Source organism: Apteryx mantelli, chromosome 1, assembly GCF_036417845.1.
Source record: "Apteryx mantelli isolate bAptMan1 chromosome 1, bAptMan1.hap1, whole genome shotgun sequence".
NCBI lineage: Eukaryota > Metazoa > Chordata > Aves > Apterygiformes > Apterygidae > Apteryx > Apteryx mantelli.
The window spans coordinates 80972439-80988032 of NC_089978.1; the positions used below are offsets into that span (position 1 = coordinate 80972439).

General features: G+C 35.3%; 1 protein-coding gene across 16 annotated transcripts in view; it reads left to right on the forward strand.

The window, feature by feature from the left end:
• The window catches only part of STS (steroid sulfatase), a 148469-nt gene that overhangs the window by 81115 nt on the left and 51760 nt on the right, over positions 1–15594 (forward strand). For all 16 annotated transcript variants that reach the window (XR_010884124.1, XR_010884107.1, XR_010884106.1 and 13 more), the window contains 2 exons: positions 3369–3528; positions 6679–6800. Coding sequence is in view for 4 of the 16 variants with exons in the window: in XM_067296265.1 (XP_067152366.1) it covers positions 3369–3528; positions 6679–6800 (282 nt within the window). In the remaining 12 variants the exon portion in view is untranslated. The remainder of the gene's footprint in view (positions 1–3368; positions 3529–6678; positions 6801–15594) is intronic.

The following is a 15594-nucleotide window of genomic DNA, read 5'->3' on the forward strand; positions in this document are numbered from 1 at the left end:
TGCTCCTGCAGTTTTTTCAGGAAAGGTGAACACAGGCTATTGTTAAATATAAGACTGAAAGGTGCATCTACTCAGAAAGCATAGATGGCTAAGAATGAAAATACAGCCTGGGGTGTTTTATTCTGTTTTAAAAACATTCTTAGAAGAATTTTAAACGAACAAAAGTAATATGTAGCTATGCTGCCTAGGGACTGCAGGCACACAGACTCCCAAGTTGCTGCCTTTTCTCTGTTTCAGTGCTGTCAGGTCCAAGAAAAATACAAAACTAATGAGTCAGATCTTAAAATATCATGGGATTTTATTTTTAAATAATAACCTTTTGCAGAATTTGTATTTGTCTTCTAGTTTTTTACCCATTTGCATTTTTGTTTTATGTTTCAAGCACTTCTCTGAAACCATGGTTTATTTTTTAAAGAAAAAAGAAAGCAGAGATCTTGAACAATGTTTAACAGCTAGATTTTTAAAGACTGTATATCAAGGGATTCGTAATCATATCATGGGATTAAGCATCTCTAGTGATGTCATTAGACACAGTTCTAAGAGAGATGAAAATCATGTAGGCACAGATAATAGAAGACAGTCTTCCACACTGACCTGTAATTCCTGCCCTGGTTCCCTGATATTTCTAACTTTGAGAGATATCAAACAATTATGCTCCAATTAGTCTTTCAAAGGAAAATAGCAGTCACTTCTTCGTAGACATAAGCGAGGCAATAACCCTGCTGTGGAGTCCGTTTTGCTTTTCGTACCTGTAGGGAGGCAGATTTTGTTGACTGCTGCCTCTATTCCTGGGTAACGTGGAAGTTTTCTACTGGTATACTGTCATGATTCAGGAAAAATGTATTGTGAACCTAGGAGCTGTGAAAGTGATCCAATGTCTAGGTTTTAAGAATTGGCACACGTGAGGGAATGGGATTCACCACTTACTTTGATTTTACTGTCTTCAGATTACACAGGACAGAGAGCAATGCAACAGTAAAGAGAGAATTTATTAAACAATCCAATCTGGACAAAACTATTACTAGGTAGAGACAAATGTACAGGAATAAAAGGAAGCCCACACTTAAAGCTGCCTGTAGTTTAGATCAGCTCTTTGAGTTTTCTATCCATCTGTATTATCCAGCCAACAAGCTGTGGGAAATTTACACAGAACTGGGATCCAGCTCATTAACTAATCCTCTCCCTGGCTTAATTTTTCACAACAAAAGTATCTTAGTTTAAGGATGTCTGTATTTTTATATCCTTATACTTTTCTCAGAGTTTTATTCAGACTTAAATATTCCCCCTTAGCAGGATTTTCTGTGATCCATAACTCAGTTTGGGTATTAACCTCAACACTTTCCTGCTGGGTAATGCATAATCCCTACTTAACTTTTTAAATGCTAATGACTGTTGTACATGGATAGGTAGAGTCATCTTTTCTACAGAAGATGCACAGAATCTCTTGACATCTGCCCCGATCTTTAACTAACAGTGTTAACAACCAATTAGCGTACTGTTGGGTGAACATTTCTGTCTACTAGGTGATGTGGATTTCAAACCTCACTGAATAACAGCTTTATAAAATTAAATCTACATTTTGTTCAGATATTTATATGGAAAATCACATTTTTTACAAGAATGAGACCAAAAATAATCCATGCAGCCCATTACTTACTTTGAGAATAGGCATGATAGTATCCAAATGCTTCATGGAGAGAATGGAATTGCATTTGATGCTATGACAGGAGTCAGTTGTTAAGACTGCTCTAAAAGACTGATAGTCTTCTTGAAAACTGAACTCGACACTGCTTTCCAAGAGCACCTTAAGCAAGTATTGTTGCTTGGCATAATGTTCTATATTACAAAGCCTTAGTTTTCTAATGTCAGACAATGTAATTATGCACCCCTGACTGTTCCGTATTATGAATTCTTATAAAACTCATGAAAAAGGTAGGCAAAGAATCATGAGCTAAAGATTTTTCAGCCACAAGACTGTGTGTATGTAATGGGTAAAGATCTATGCAAAAGATGTTTGTCTCTATTGAAGTTGCCCCTTAACCTTATGAACTCTTACTGACCAGTAAAAAACCTGTAGGACATAGGAGAAAAAAAAAGGTGGATTCTGAATCCCCCAACTCTGAAATAGAAAAGATCATGGAAGAATTGGTAAGTAAGAGAGTATACATGGAAAGGCCAGGGCTTGGCACTGAAGAGATTAAAATCTGTGTGGTGCTTTGAAGATCTAAGAAGCAAAGAAGATAGAACTATTAAAGTATTTTGTTGTAATATTTTGGTGGGGGGTTTTTTGTTTGTTTGTTTGTTTTTTTTACGTGAAAGGGGATGATACAGGAAAAACAGGCTTATAATGTTTTTGTTTGAACCAGGAATTGCTGTTGGATTCAGTTCATGGCAGGAGTTCAACGCACAAATTTCTCTTCTTTCAAACGTTTCTATTATTATATGAAACAGTCTCAATGTAGTTATAAGTGCCTTGCCCAAAGCTATGCTTAACCACATCCCCAAACCCTCCTTTCACCCAGATTTTTTTCCCAAGTGATATATTATGTTTTAAAACAACCTGGAGTGCTGTACATAGTCACATTACTGTGAAGACATTAATTATAGTATTTGTGACAGTTTTTCATACAGAGATGTGTCAATCACATGTTAAGTAATGGTAGAGATGTTGTCAATATAATAAACGTCCTTCTCCAAAGACATCTGGAGGACAGGCCAGTGATGGATATTGTACAAGCAAAGGAATTGGTTGCAATTTAATGTTGAATGCAATGAGCTGATAATGCATTTGATACAACTGTGTTGGTTTAGAAATAGAAAAGATCTTCCTAAGATCCAGCGTCATTGTAGCAGATTTCTTCCTAATGCGTTTAATTAGAGTTCAGTAACATAGTTAAAATAGTCTCTTTCTTCTTTCCATTCTTAAGTCCTTAAGCATTATTTTTAATAAAATATCATATATCATATATCTTTTCTGTGTTCATACCTCAGACCTCTGGATATACCTCAAGTTATTTTTGATTCCCGGTTTAATATGCACATATCTATGTCACACATTATCTAGACCAAATTTGCTTATGAAGATTCCTGCAAGATGCCTTCTTATCTCCTACAACAGTTATTTAATTTTGTTGACAAACTAAATATACTGTTAGCTCTGTTTAATGTCTATTAGTAGACTTGCTATGAAAATGATACCGATTGTACATGTAAAGTCTAGCTGAGTAAACCTAACTAATTAAAAAAATGATAATAATAATGATTCTAGCTAGGTAGCATGCTCGCTATTTGTAAATGGAATCTTGGAGGGGGATTTATTTCTAAGAAGAAAGTGTTAATTTTTATCAAACAACACTTTCATTTTTCAGGTGGAAAATCAATGAACTGGGAAGGAGGTATTCGTGTGCCAGGGCTTCTTCTTTGGCCTGGAGTGATACAGGCTGGTACCTATATTGATGAGCCAACAAGTAACATGGATATATTTCCTACTGTCATCAAACTTGCAGGAGCACAGTTACCCTGCGACAGGTATGGTCTGTAATTGTCTGTGTTCTATAGAAAGTTTTATGATCGTTTTCTACATTCTGGTAATGTCTACAAAGATAGAAGTGAACATGGAAAGAAAAACTAGAATTTAAATATCATTATTTTTGCTTACGGTGGTATGTTGTCTCTTTTCATATTGGCATTCTGATACATTTTATAGAAACATTGCATGCAAATACAGCTGAACCTGCAGGACAGCCTTTTAGAGCTAGTTCTTATCGGTTAATTTAGTGGGTTTATTTTGTTCATGTTAAACAAAAATAGTCCTTTCCCCCTACATCTCTTCATCAATCCTTACTCCAAATTCTTTTCCATCGCTTGGTCTAATACCAAAATAGTCAAAGGGAATAGTGCAACTAAAAGACAGATCATAAACCTGGGCACCAGATATGAGTCTGCAATTGGCAAGATAAATGGCAGTTAAGACATATATATCTCTTCTGCATTCTTAGTTTCTTTCCTATTACATAAATGCAAAAATGCTTGAAACTTACTATTTCATAAAGAGATAGATATTAGCTGCTGTTGAATACAATGTCAAGCACTATTACTAGTTCATATTGTCTATCAAGGATTGCTAATCCTTGCCTTCTCATTACCCTTTAATATTGACAAAAGCTATTCCTCCTCCCCACTAACTGTTCCTTTTTTTTCTTTTTTTGACATTTTGTGTAATGATCAGTTCTGTGGTCTAGCTCAGAACATGGCAACACAAGCAGTTGTGTCATCACAAGAATCAGTGTGGCAAGTATGCAGGGGAGGGGACAAGCAGCAGGCAACAAGAGGATGAGAGTATACCATCAAAAGGAACATACTGCCAAAACATGGCCTAAAATTATTTATTGAAATTAAAATTAACACATCAAAAAAGACTCTTCTGCATGAGTGAATATTGTGGAAACAGGACCACAAAGTGTAAATTATTTTAAACTTTATGTGTTTGAGCTAGGCTTTTCTGCTAGGATTTATTCTCTCTACCAAGTAAGTGAAATTAATTCCTTACAGAGTTTTACAGTCTAATAAGAATACTCACTAGTCTTTAAAATTCATAAGGTGCTTTATTGACATTTGCATGGCACTTGTTTTGGCTTGTTCAGGAGTTTCCCAGTCTCAGCAGCAAGTTGTCTGTGTCTCACCTAAACTCTGTTGCAATCCAAGTCCAGTATCTGGAGAAACCTGCCGCTGTGCATAAGCTTTGAACACATCTACTACACACAAGCAGTTTTTGAGCACAAAGCATCCAGAATCCCTGAAAAAACAGTGGGAGGCAAGACACTGTGCTGATGATGATTCATTGAATGCTTGAAGGAAATGGCAGGGCAGGACAGGTGCAGGACATGAAAATGAGTCAGGTTTGTCCTGGGACATCCCCTACAAGTCGTAACTCTGTCAGACCTAAGCAGTTCATATAGTTCTTAGCATGGGCAAATCTTGTGCACCTTATTTTCATATTCCTTGAGTGGAGGCTAAGTACTGATGTTTTATTTTGATCTCAATAGAAATCCCAATATACTTGTGTAACCTTCACCTACAAGTTGTTCCACTCTGATTCTTCTGTGTAGACTAGATGCCATATTCACTGCTTCAGTGTAGATCAGAGTGGGTTGTCATGGACTAGCCTGAAGCATCTTTCATTTAGCAGCTGAATCGTGCCATACCATGCCACTGAATTCTTCCTGAGAAATAAGAGAAATAATTAGGATTAGGACTCAAGTCAATGGGAGGGGCAGTGAAGGAGGAAAGGAGGAGGTACTCCTTGTTAAAGAAGAAAAATAGGTCATCAGAAAAAAAAAAAAAGCTCACATATCCCCCTGTAATTAGCAAATGTGGGAAGGCAGAAATACTGCAGACATGTTACTGGAGACACCCTTTTCCCAATCAAGAGGCTGAAGAAGAGAATGTGTGCAATAGGCAACTGTCCTTCTCTCAATGCGATAGTGACTAAGGTTATAGGCGTGAGACAAAAGTGCATTACTCAGGCAAGAGAACATGCAAATTGAAAGTGGAATAGTTCCTAATTTAATCAACCCCACAGACAAGGATCAATGCTAAAAATATAACCAGAAATCAGAATTATTGGACAACAGTGCTTTAGGTATATCAGCATGTTTTCCTGCCAATCTTTTGAGAAAAGCACTACTCAAAATAGTGGTGTTGCATCCACTTGCTGCCAAGAATTGCATATTCATACCTAGCTTATGACTTTAAAAAGTAAAGATAGTACCTGTTTTGCAATGTTGTCAAACATTAGTTGCAGTAATGTGAAAAGATTTTCACGTGGTAATGCAAACTAGCATAGATATTAGTTTAAACATTTCAACAATATTTATACACGATGTTGCTCAAAATGCTTAAAAAATAATAACCTGCGGATCCATAAACCAGAAAAAAATAATTTCCTCTAAAGTGCCTTGTAAAATTTAAAATTCATACCATGTCAAAATTGTAGATTACATTTTTCCCTCCTGTCAGTTGGTTCCAGCTATTCAATGGCTTAATTAATGGAGACATTTATGGCATCTATTATGGCATGCCTTGCTTTTTTATAACTCCATTTTGATGTAAATTGACTGGTTCCTTCAGGGCATGATCATAATTGCCCATCAGCAGTTAGAGACTTTCACACACACACACACACACACACACACACACATATAGTTGATAAACATGTACTTCAAACATAGTTCATTTCAGCTTTGAAATAACTAATTCTGTTTTTAATTTTGGCATCCATAATTTACTGGATAGAGTTCTTATCATTACTTCGGGGATACTAACACAGCACAGTAGAGATTTCTCTTGTTTTAGAGTTACTTTGACTAGACTACTCCCAAACATCTTGAGCAGGTGTATATGCCTGGTCACTTTCACAGCAAAAACAGAGAAAAAAGGGATGAGGAAGCAACCCTTCCTAATGGCAATATGTAAAATTAATGTTCCCTTAAATAATGTGGAAATCAAAGGGGAAGAGTGTCTGAAGGTTTTTCTCCAAATTGACCAACTGGAGGTGGCCCTTCAGATCCTCAGAGGAAGATTTACTTTTTTAAGAAGTGAAAATGCACAGTTATAATATCTTCTCAGTAAGGGGAGGTTTGAGTTATTCTTCTGACTCTGAAATGCTTTCTTACACAGAATTATTGATGGACATGATCTGATGCCCTTGCTTCAAGGAAAAATTATCCAATCCAAGCATGAATTTCTCTTCCATTACTGTAATGCATATTTAAATGCAGTGCGCTGGCATCCAAGAAACAGTAAGTAAACTTGCCTGTTTGCATTTTAAATATTTCATATAATTTTTATTGCACTTGAAAAGAATCAGGAAAAAGCCTTAGGCTATAGTCACAAATAAATTGTTTAAAATATCTAGCCATTTTTCCCTGCTTTTTCACTTTTCTTTTTCCTGGAACACACCTATTCACAGAGCTAATTTACTATTTGACATTAATTTGTTGCAGTGCATTGATGTTGCCTGTCAATACAATACTGAGATTTATAGTATCTGAAACTATTTTTTAAAAACTTGTCTGGCACATAGTCTCTTTTGCAGAATGAAATATTTAAGGCTAACCATTACATCTTCCTAAAAATGTGCAGATAATACGATGGTTTGTTGAATAACAGCATAGGTATTATGCAAACCTAGCAATTTTTATTATTGAAATAGCAGAGTATAGAAGTGCCACTGAGTCAAAGTCTTGTTTTTCCAGTAAATTTGTACAGCCTTATACGAGACCTGTTCATGATTTTTATGAACAATATAATTGCATTTTGAAGGCCAAGGATGAAAACATTGCCCACTGATCTGCTTCTGTTTAACCAACAGCTTACAGTTTCTGGTAGCCACTTCCAGATTAACAAAAACACATTGCACTTTCCATAAAAAATCTCTGTGCTGAAGGAAGTCAAACACACATTTGTCTCATCTCAGGTGACACACAAAGTGACAAATTATGAAACAACTTCAAAATCTTGATCCAAGACACACTTTTGGTGTGGTATTTTTGGTTTTAAGTTCTTTGGGAAAAGACTTGATAATTAGATTTACAAACTTATTTTAAGTTGGAAACTTGGTTTTCCAGCTCATGTGGGTGCTCAGTGTCTACCTAACTTGTAATTGAAATCAGGTAAAGAGAAGGCAAGATATTACATATAACATTTATTTACCACAACTTTTCCTATATATCTGGCATTTGATAAATAATTATAATGAAGAACCTAGCAAGCTGAAGATGTGGTTATTTAGTACCATTTTATATCCAAGGTTGGATGAAATTACTCAGCCTCATGGTGAGGAGAGAAGTAAGCAGAGCTTGGGGCAGGCAGAGAGGATGCTTTTCTCGCTACCACACCTTTTGCAAGATGAAGTACCCCTTGTCTGAGCAATGGGTCAACTTTGTTATTTGCTGAATGGCAGGTTAATGGGAAATGCAGAGGATGAGCAATGATAAGGGAGAAGTGTTTTCTATTTTCTTGAGGGACAGCAATTTAGATTGTGGTTCTCCTTTTGTTCTCCCTCCAAAACAAGCAAGACAGAAAGCCCAGTCAAAATCTGTCAATAATATCTCCATAACACTGGGGGATTTTTTTTGTATGGAAGTGTATTTGATATTCTGCCTTGTCAGCCTACTATATAGTGGAGAGAAGGCAAGCAATGGCTAAATAGTAATCTCTTCTCTCTTGTATATCAGTCCCCTGAGAGGGTTCAATGTCTGCTTCTGCCTTTTTTGTCCAATTTCAGATCTTCAAAAATGTCTTTTCTATGTAGACAATACAATCATATTTGTAAAGATATTTGCTGAAGTCAGCAAAAAAATGCTCCTGTTTCTCTCTCTCCTGTGTGGTTTTGTTGTGTACAGAAAAATATGCTTGCATTACAGCTATATGCACTTTATATTATCAGTAGTTCCATGGATACTCATGTGGACAAATGAGTTGCTTTTTTTTTTCTCTTCTGATTTCTCAGCAGCTTTATGTGAAGCAACTGCTAAGTTCAAAGTACATTATATTACTGGTTAGTTTATTATTGTCCTCCAGCCTCCCCCTCTCAGATCATTCTTTACAGCTGATCTCAGAGTCCATTCAGAGTCACTATTTCTGCTACTATTAAATGATATTTTAGTGTATGAAAACGACCACAAATAAAACAGAAATGTAACACAATGCACTTTTTTTTCCTGAACAAGCAATGAATTCACTCATTTAATTCAAAACACAGAGGGGATTTTGCCTAGCAGCAAAGAACTAAATTAGAAGTATCCTATGGCAAAAGTTAATTCCCTGTACCTACACAGGAATACATCCAAGAAAGTGAATGAGGCCATGTCCGCTACTGGCAGACTAGAAAGCTGGAAAACTGTACAGCTTTCACTTAACCTCAGCATGCTATTATTATCAGTTGCAAGGCAGTAAGTATTCAGGGTTTTGGTAGAGACTGAGCACAGTTCCCACCTCTGTGTGTATCCCTGTCTTACACACCATATGGCCTAAATAAGTACCACCTTCCTCCACACACACGTTTCCCAGTATCTAGAAATGGCTGTGGCATCTCTCATTTTCTATTTGCCTCTTGCCAATGATGGTAGTCAGGCAAGTCGCACTCAATTCACAGAGGATGTCCAGAACCAGACAGTTAATACTCTTAAGGATATAATACTCTTAAAGTGATATTCATTATGTAAGAAAAATCAGCAAAAATAAAACACCTCAGGAATCTTTGTCTCTTTTCTGTATGTTGTGCTTGATCTTTTAGACCAGCAAAGGCCTGTGCTGTTCTTGATCTGTGTTTAGAAGGCATTTCCCCAGATAGTTAACTAGATTGACTACAACTACTTTGGAATTTTGTAAAAACATGAATCCTACAGACTCTGCCTGCACATATGGACTAGATGCTGACCAGCTCAGCCTCGCGCGAGATCTGAGGCTTAGTGAAGGCATTGTGACAGTGTGAATAAATAAGACCCAGTACTGATCAGCACCTTCTGCCCTGCTCTGGTGACAGACTGTGTTACTTTAGGCCCAATTAGAAGGATGCAGTAGTCCAACTACTATAAGACTGCCTTCTAGACTGCTGATCTCTTCTTCCTCAAACATGTAATTTCTATTACACTTTTTGAAGATGCACTTTTTGAATCACAAAGCACATGGACACCTTCATTAAAACATATTTATTAGGCCAGTAACTACATTCACAATACACTTTCCCCTTCGTGAGCCCTTGGAAGGAGCAGTTAGAGGATGTGTGCAACATAATGCTCTTCTCAACCAGCTTCTTAAAATTTAGGCCTTATCCTTTCTAGAGAGACCTGAGGAAAAGAATCTGTCCTTTTTTTCTACTTTCCTTCTTTCTCACCTACAGAGAGACCAACACTATTTCTTCTTCATCTCTCTTAGATTCACTTACATTTTGCTTGATACTAAAATATGATGCATATCATCATTATTCTTCATAGCCTGAATGAAGAAGGAATGAAATATCAGACAATTTCTTTGCTCATGATTTCTGTCTCTCTCATAAACATGTGCATGCTGTCACTTGCTATCAGTGCCTTGGAAATGATCAAGACATACAGTCCAAGTCCTTGGAGTATGGTTTCCCATTATTTCTGAAACCTTATAAATATGTGTAATTTCTTGATCTGTTAGGTATATAGAAAAGACGAAATGCTAAAACAGCTTCAGCAAAGTGCTGTGATTTCCCATATAGCAATGTACATTCTCCAAGGCTGCCTGATGTCCCATGTAAGTACTGATATTCAAAAGCAACACCTTAAAAAAAACCCCAACTTTTTGCCTAGTCAGATGATAGTTTAATTACTTAGGTTTTTGAACCAATTTTTGAAACATTTAACATTTTTAAAAGGCAGTCAGTGGTGGTGTGGGCCTTGACTTTCTTAAGCTAAGCCACCCAAGGTTTTATGTAATATTAGTTTGGCCTAATTTAACTCTGATCACACGTTCTTTTGCTAGTGCAGGTAGACTGGTACTTATGTATTTGCTAAAGATATAATTTAACATAACTGAATACTGAAAAGATGTCAGGAGCTCCAACTCTAGAACCTGTGAATCAGTACTATTAAAAATGCATTGCAATGACAACTTAATTATAAGGAAAGAATTTGTCAGATAAAGAGTGAATCTGCAGTTGAATGGGACTATTGCAACTTTCAGACTCCTCTGATTGTGAGCAAAATTTTCATTTGATAAGTGGGAAATATATTGTAACCCTATGTAATAAACACTGAAAAATTTAATGAGATACAGTATATATTATAAAGAAATACAAATTTTCTCAGTAGTTTGGTACTACTAATAAAAATATAATAATTTTTCTGATAAATGTTACAGCAGTTCACCTTTTCTATTTCAAAATTAATTTCATGATTCAGTGGAAAATATTTTTATTCTAAGAAAAAGAAAGGATATAAACATGTAATGCATGTTTGTATTTTTATGAAACTGTTCAGTGATTTGTCTAAGGTCAATTAGAACAACTTCTTTACTAGACAGTGAATTAAAAATCAGCCTTTTAATGCCTCTTTTACACTCTTAGAATTATCTGCTTCCATATGCTAAAATTTTCATTCACTAAACAAATGAGAAGGAGCTTTGCTATGACAAGTTAAATTGAAGAACAGTAGTCAACAGAACCAAACTAGCTCATCATGCAAATATAAGGACTTTTTAAAGAAGGTAGAAGTTCACTGATAAACTTTAGTTTATATGAAAAAAAAAAGTTTGTTTCAGCAAGTGAAGCAAAGATCTCCCACATCATCCATAACAAAAATCTAAGTACATTATTAACATTGTTCTTGTCTATGTACCACATAAATTATGAAACAAAAATGGTTAGACAGTCTTCTACAAAGAACAAAATACCCTAGCCACAAATGTAAAGATTAGGTGTATCAGTAATCAACAGAAGGGCTTTAAAGCCTTCAGAGGATAAGTGCTCAACATTTTTCGAAAATCTGATAAAATATATCTAAATAGCAGCATCCACTGTCATCTGTTATTTTAGCCAATTTTTTTTTGCTGGAATTAGATTCTTAATCTGGGAGACTACCAGATAAAGGTTTTGCTCTCAGTTTTGAACATTATGATGCTTCCTTTAAAGTGCAATAGTAGCCTCAGTCCAGAGGTGGATCTTCAGTGCTGTTCAGTTTGAGGAAAGCATAATTCAGTTTAAAAGATGTTGGTCAAATGGCAAAAATGTGTCAGACCATTGTCTTTGAAAGGCAAGTTTCCAAACAGCTCTTCTTTTAATTAGGTACATATATAAGCTTAGCTTTCTGGATTTCAGAATAGAAAATTTCTACTCTCCCTCACTTTAAAAATATGATACATTTCAATTAGTGTTTGTTCTGAGTTTTTGCATCTTGGCATCTACTGTAATTATTGAACAGAATTCCATAAAACTCACTGAACAGGAATTCTTTCTATATTATTATAGAATTCATAACCATTGCAGTGTCCTCCAGCATTCAATTTCCTACAGTATTTCATGAGAGATATTTTGTTTTTTAGAAAGGGGTGAGGGGGTATTTCCAGTCATGTATTTAACCTTTTATGCAGTATCAGCTGTTACAAGTTAAAAACAAACAATAAAAGATAAGAGAGGGATATTTTGTATTTTGCAGTTTTCAGGCAGGATATGTGGGATAAATTTATAGAATAGGTTTTTTTACAGAGCTTTGTCCAGGTTCAGTAGTATTAAAGACATTAGAGTCACAGAGAGGACAAAGCAGAAAAGATATATTCAGAAGTACCATTTTAAAACAACATCTGGTTTGGACTGATATAGCCTTTTTTGTACGATAGAATTAAAATAAGACTCATTTCAGAAAAAAAAATGAGGTTAAGAAGAGGAATAACTTGTACCTTTCCATGCATTTCAAAAGGACCATGAAATAGTCCTTTTTTTCCATATCTTAACCTGTTAATTATTTAACAGGTCTTGCATTGTTTACATACCATTGTTTAGCTTCATTTTTAGTAATAACATTTTGAGTCTTAACAGTTAAAAAATGTAAACTAAATTCATACGCTTAAAGAATGCCAACTTGTGAACACAATGCTGTCTGGAAAGAGTGTACAGGAGATTAAGTCCAGGCAGATACTGAAAACTGGGAAATGTCTATGAAGCTCTATAGAATCAATCTGAAACTCTTCTTTCTCCTATAAAGATATCAGTGCGAAAGTAGGTGAAGCTAGCAGTTGTCAGTAGTAAATGTAAATGTGTTAGTTTGCATATGACATATTTTGGAGTGTAAGTAGTGACAGTATACATATATGTGAAAATTCACCCCTTTCTTATTCAGCCCTCTTAGAACATTGAAGAAACATAATCATTAAGACATCCAAATAATAAATTAACAGTTCTATTTTCCCTAAAATATAAAGTTTTGGAGATATCTCTAAATATTTGATATTTTAGAAAGATCTCTAAATATTTGTTCTGTCTTCTTTTAAATACAGAAGACATCTCAATTTATACATTAACTGATGCCTCATAGCGGGTAGGTTTCCCACCCTCTTTCTCATTACTTTCCTCATAATAGGAGGGTGATTTGCTCATTGTTTTCTTTGCCGTAAGGTGAATAAATGCTATGGTAGCTTTCTATGTAAAATGTCAGATATGGTTGTCGCAGCAGACCCACTTACGGAACCCATACCCATGCTTAGCTTTTTCCCATTCTTTTACTTGTTTCCCTGAGGAACTTTTTCTATTTATGGTTTATTTGCCTTTTCTGTAGTGAAAGGATTTACAGGAAGCTATTACAAGTTAGTAAGGATTCACATTGATCCTGAGAATGCCAGCAGTTATAGTTACTTGCTTTCATTGCTTAACAATACAAAGGAAGATAAACTTAATAGAAATTTGATCCAGGAAGGGACCATCTCCTTTTGCACAGCATACTTCAATAGTATAAATAATAATACTGTGTGACTATAACTGTTGTCAGGGAACCATTTTGTTTTCTTACAGTTACCTTACAATCTTTTTTTAATCAAATCTTATCATACCAACTTCATATCTTTTCTCAGAAAAGAACAGATGTGAGAGGATGAGAAAGAAAGGAAAAGCATTTGAAGGAATAAGATTTTCCTACTTTTACTTTAAAATTTAGCTTTCTAGTTAGAAAGAATAGACTTCTTTAGTTATAGTAAATTTGATGTAGGAACAGTTTTGTCTCAGAGAGCTGTTCACCCAGTAAAAGACCCGTGGTAAATGTCCTCTGACACTGACATTATACACACAGCCTTTCTCTCAGCAATCATATCATAGTGCTTTTTTGTATAAAAATAGCAACCATAACATACTGGTCTATTGAATACCAGATATCTTGACCTAAATTAGTAATGTTCTTGTTGAACAGAGAAAGGCTGACAGGTTTCAATAAGCACGTAAAGGCAAAGGCATTTAAAAGAGGTAATTCAGTATTATTTAAACTTCAGCATGAATGGCTTGCTGTCAGATACTGTATCATGCACTTGTGACAATAAAAAAGAGAGGAAAAAAAGAAAAATCTTATGGCTTTTATTCTGTATACTCCTCAGTTAAACTCAAACGGAAAAAAGGTCTGAGTTAGAGCAGCTGTCTGTGTATTAAAATTAATGAACTATTTAGAAAGTTATCAGTAGTCAAAAGAAACATAAATAATAACAACTACGTAAAAGAGTAGAAAAAATATGTTGCAACTTTCAGAAATGAACTTCAGCTTACCAAGGAACATAAAAAGTGGGTCTTTTACAATTTCTGGATCATTGCATTTCCAAAAATATCTTTAGTTCAGTGTTGGTTTTGAGCCTGCAGCATTCTGCATGTTACATTCAGAACATAGCACTGATTCATCCTAATTTCAAGATTGGATTCAAATGACATATGTTGTCTTAGGCAATGTTCTTCAAGGGAAGTAGTTAATGCATACACAACCCACATAGAGTATTCTCTGAGCCACAGCCTCTGACATCCTCAAACTCCTGGCAAACCAGCAAAATATTTATTTCTTAGACAAATTCTCTGGAAACTTGACCATCAAGAGCGGGATAATTTCTTAGTATATCGTAAGAGACTGTGTCAGGAAGGAGAAAACAAATAACTGTAGATGAAAATATTGGATGCTCAGAGAGTGAGTGCACATGGACAGTGGTATGCTGGAGGCCAGTGTGTGTGCCTGTGGACAACGTGTACTCTTGCGAACTCTGTATAGTGTAGGTGTTCTCTGAATATAAGTCCTGATTAGTATTTTGGAAAGCCAGCACATCCAGCAATCTTTTGTCATCAATGTAATGTCCTTAGGCTGAGAAAAACTCATGTGAGCTTCCTGTTGACTTCAGAGCTTTGTATTTGGTCTCAAAATATGACAGGATACATAAAGCATTACATTTTTTTCCAGTATCTTTTGTTAAAATATCCAAAATTTCCCAAAATGGAAAGGAGGAAAAACAAAACCCAGCTTTCTTTAATTAGTTCTTTGTTTTGTATAAAAGCTATTTCAAACAGAAAAAGACTGTATTCCAGTGTTTGTAATAGATATTTCAATGAGTTGTTAGTAGAAATGCAGTCCACGAAGAAGTAAAGATCAAGCCCCTACAAGCAGATTGTGACATTTTTCAAATTTATTCATTGCTCAAAGTTTTACACAATGATTTCTTGGAAATAAATCTTTAGCAGCAGATTAGTGATAAGCTATTCAGCAGAATAATAAATATAATGTGTTTATGCATTTATTTTTATTGACTCAGTGGTCTCCTAGATGTGGGACTCAAATGCAAACACATGAGAGACTCACTCACTCTTCAACTTTTTTCAGCATTCACTTAAAGATCACTGTTTTATCACTTTCTGTATTATCTTACATCATGAACATGTGCTCACAGATCAAAATAAAATAACACTGTCACTAATGCTTATTTTTGATGCAAGACCCATGATATTTGATTGTCTACACCTTCCCCAAAAGTTCCTGCTCCAGGAGTCACATGATTCATTAAGAATATCATTTAAAAGGAAATCTCATTTTGTAAAACAAAATAGGTTTCTAG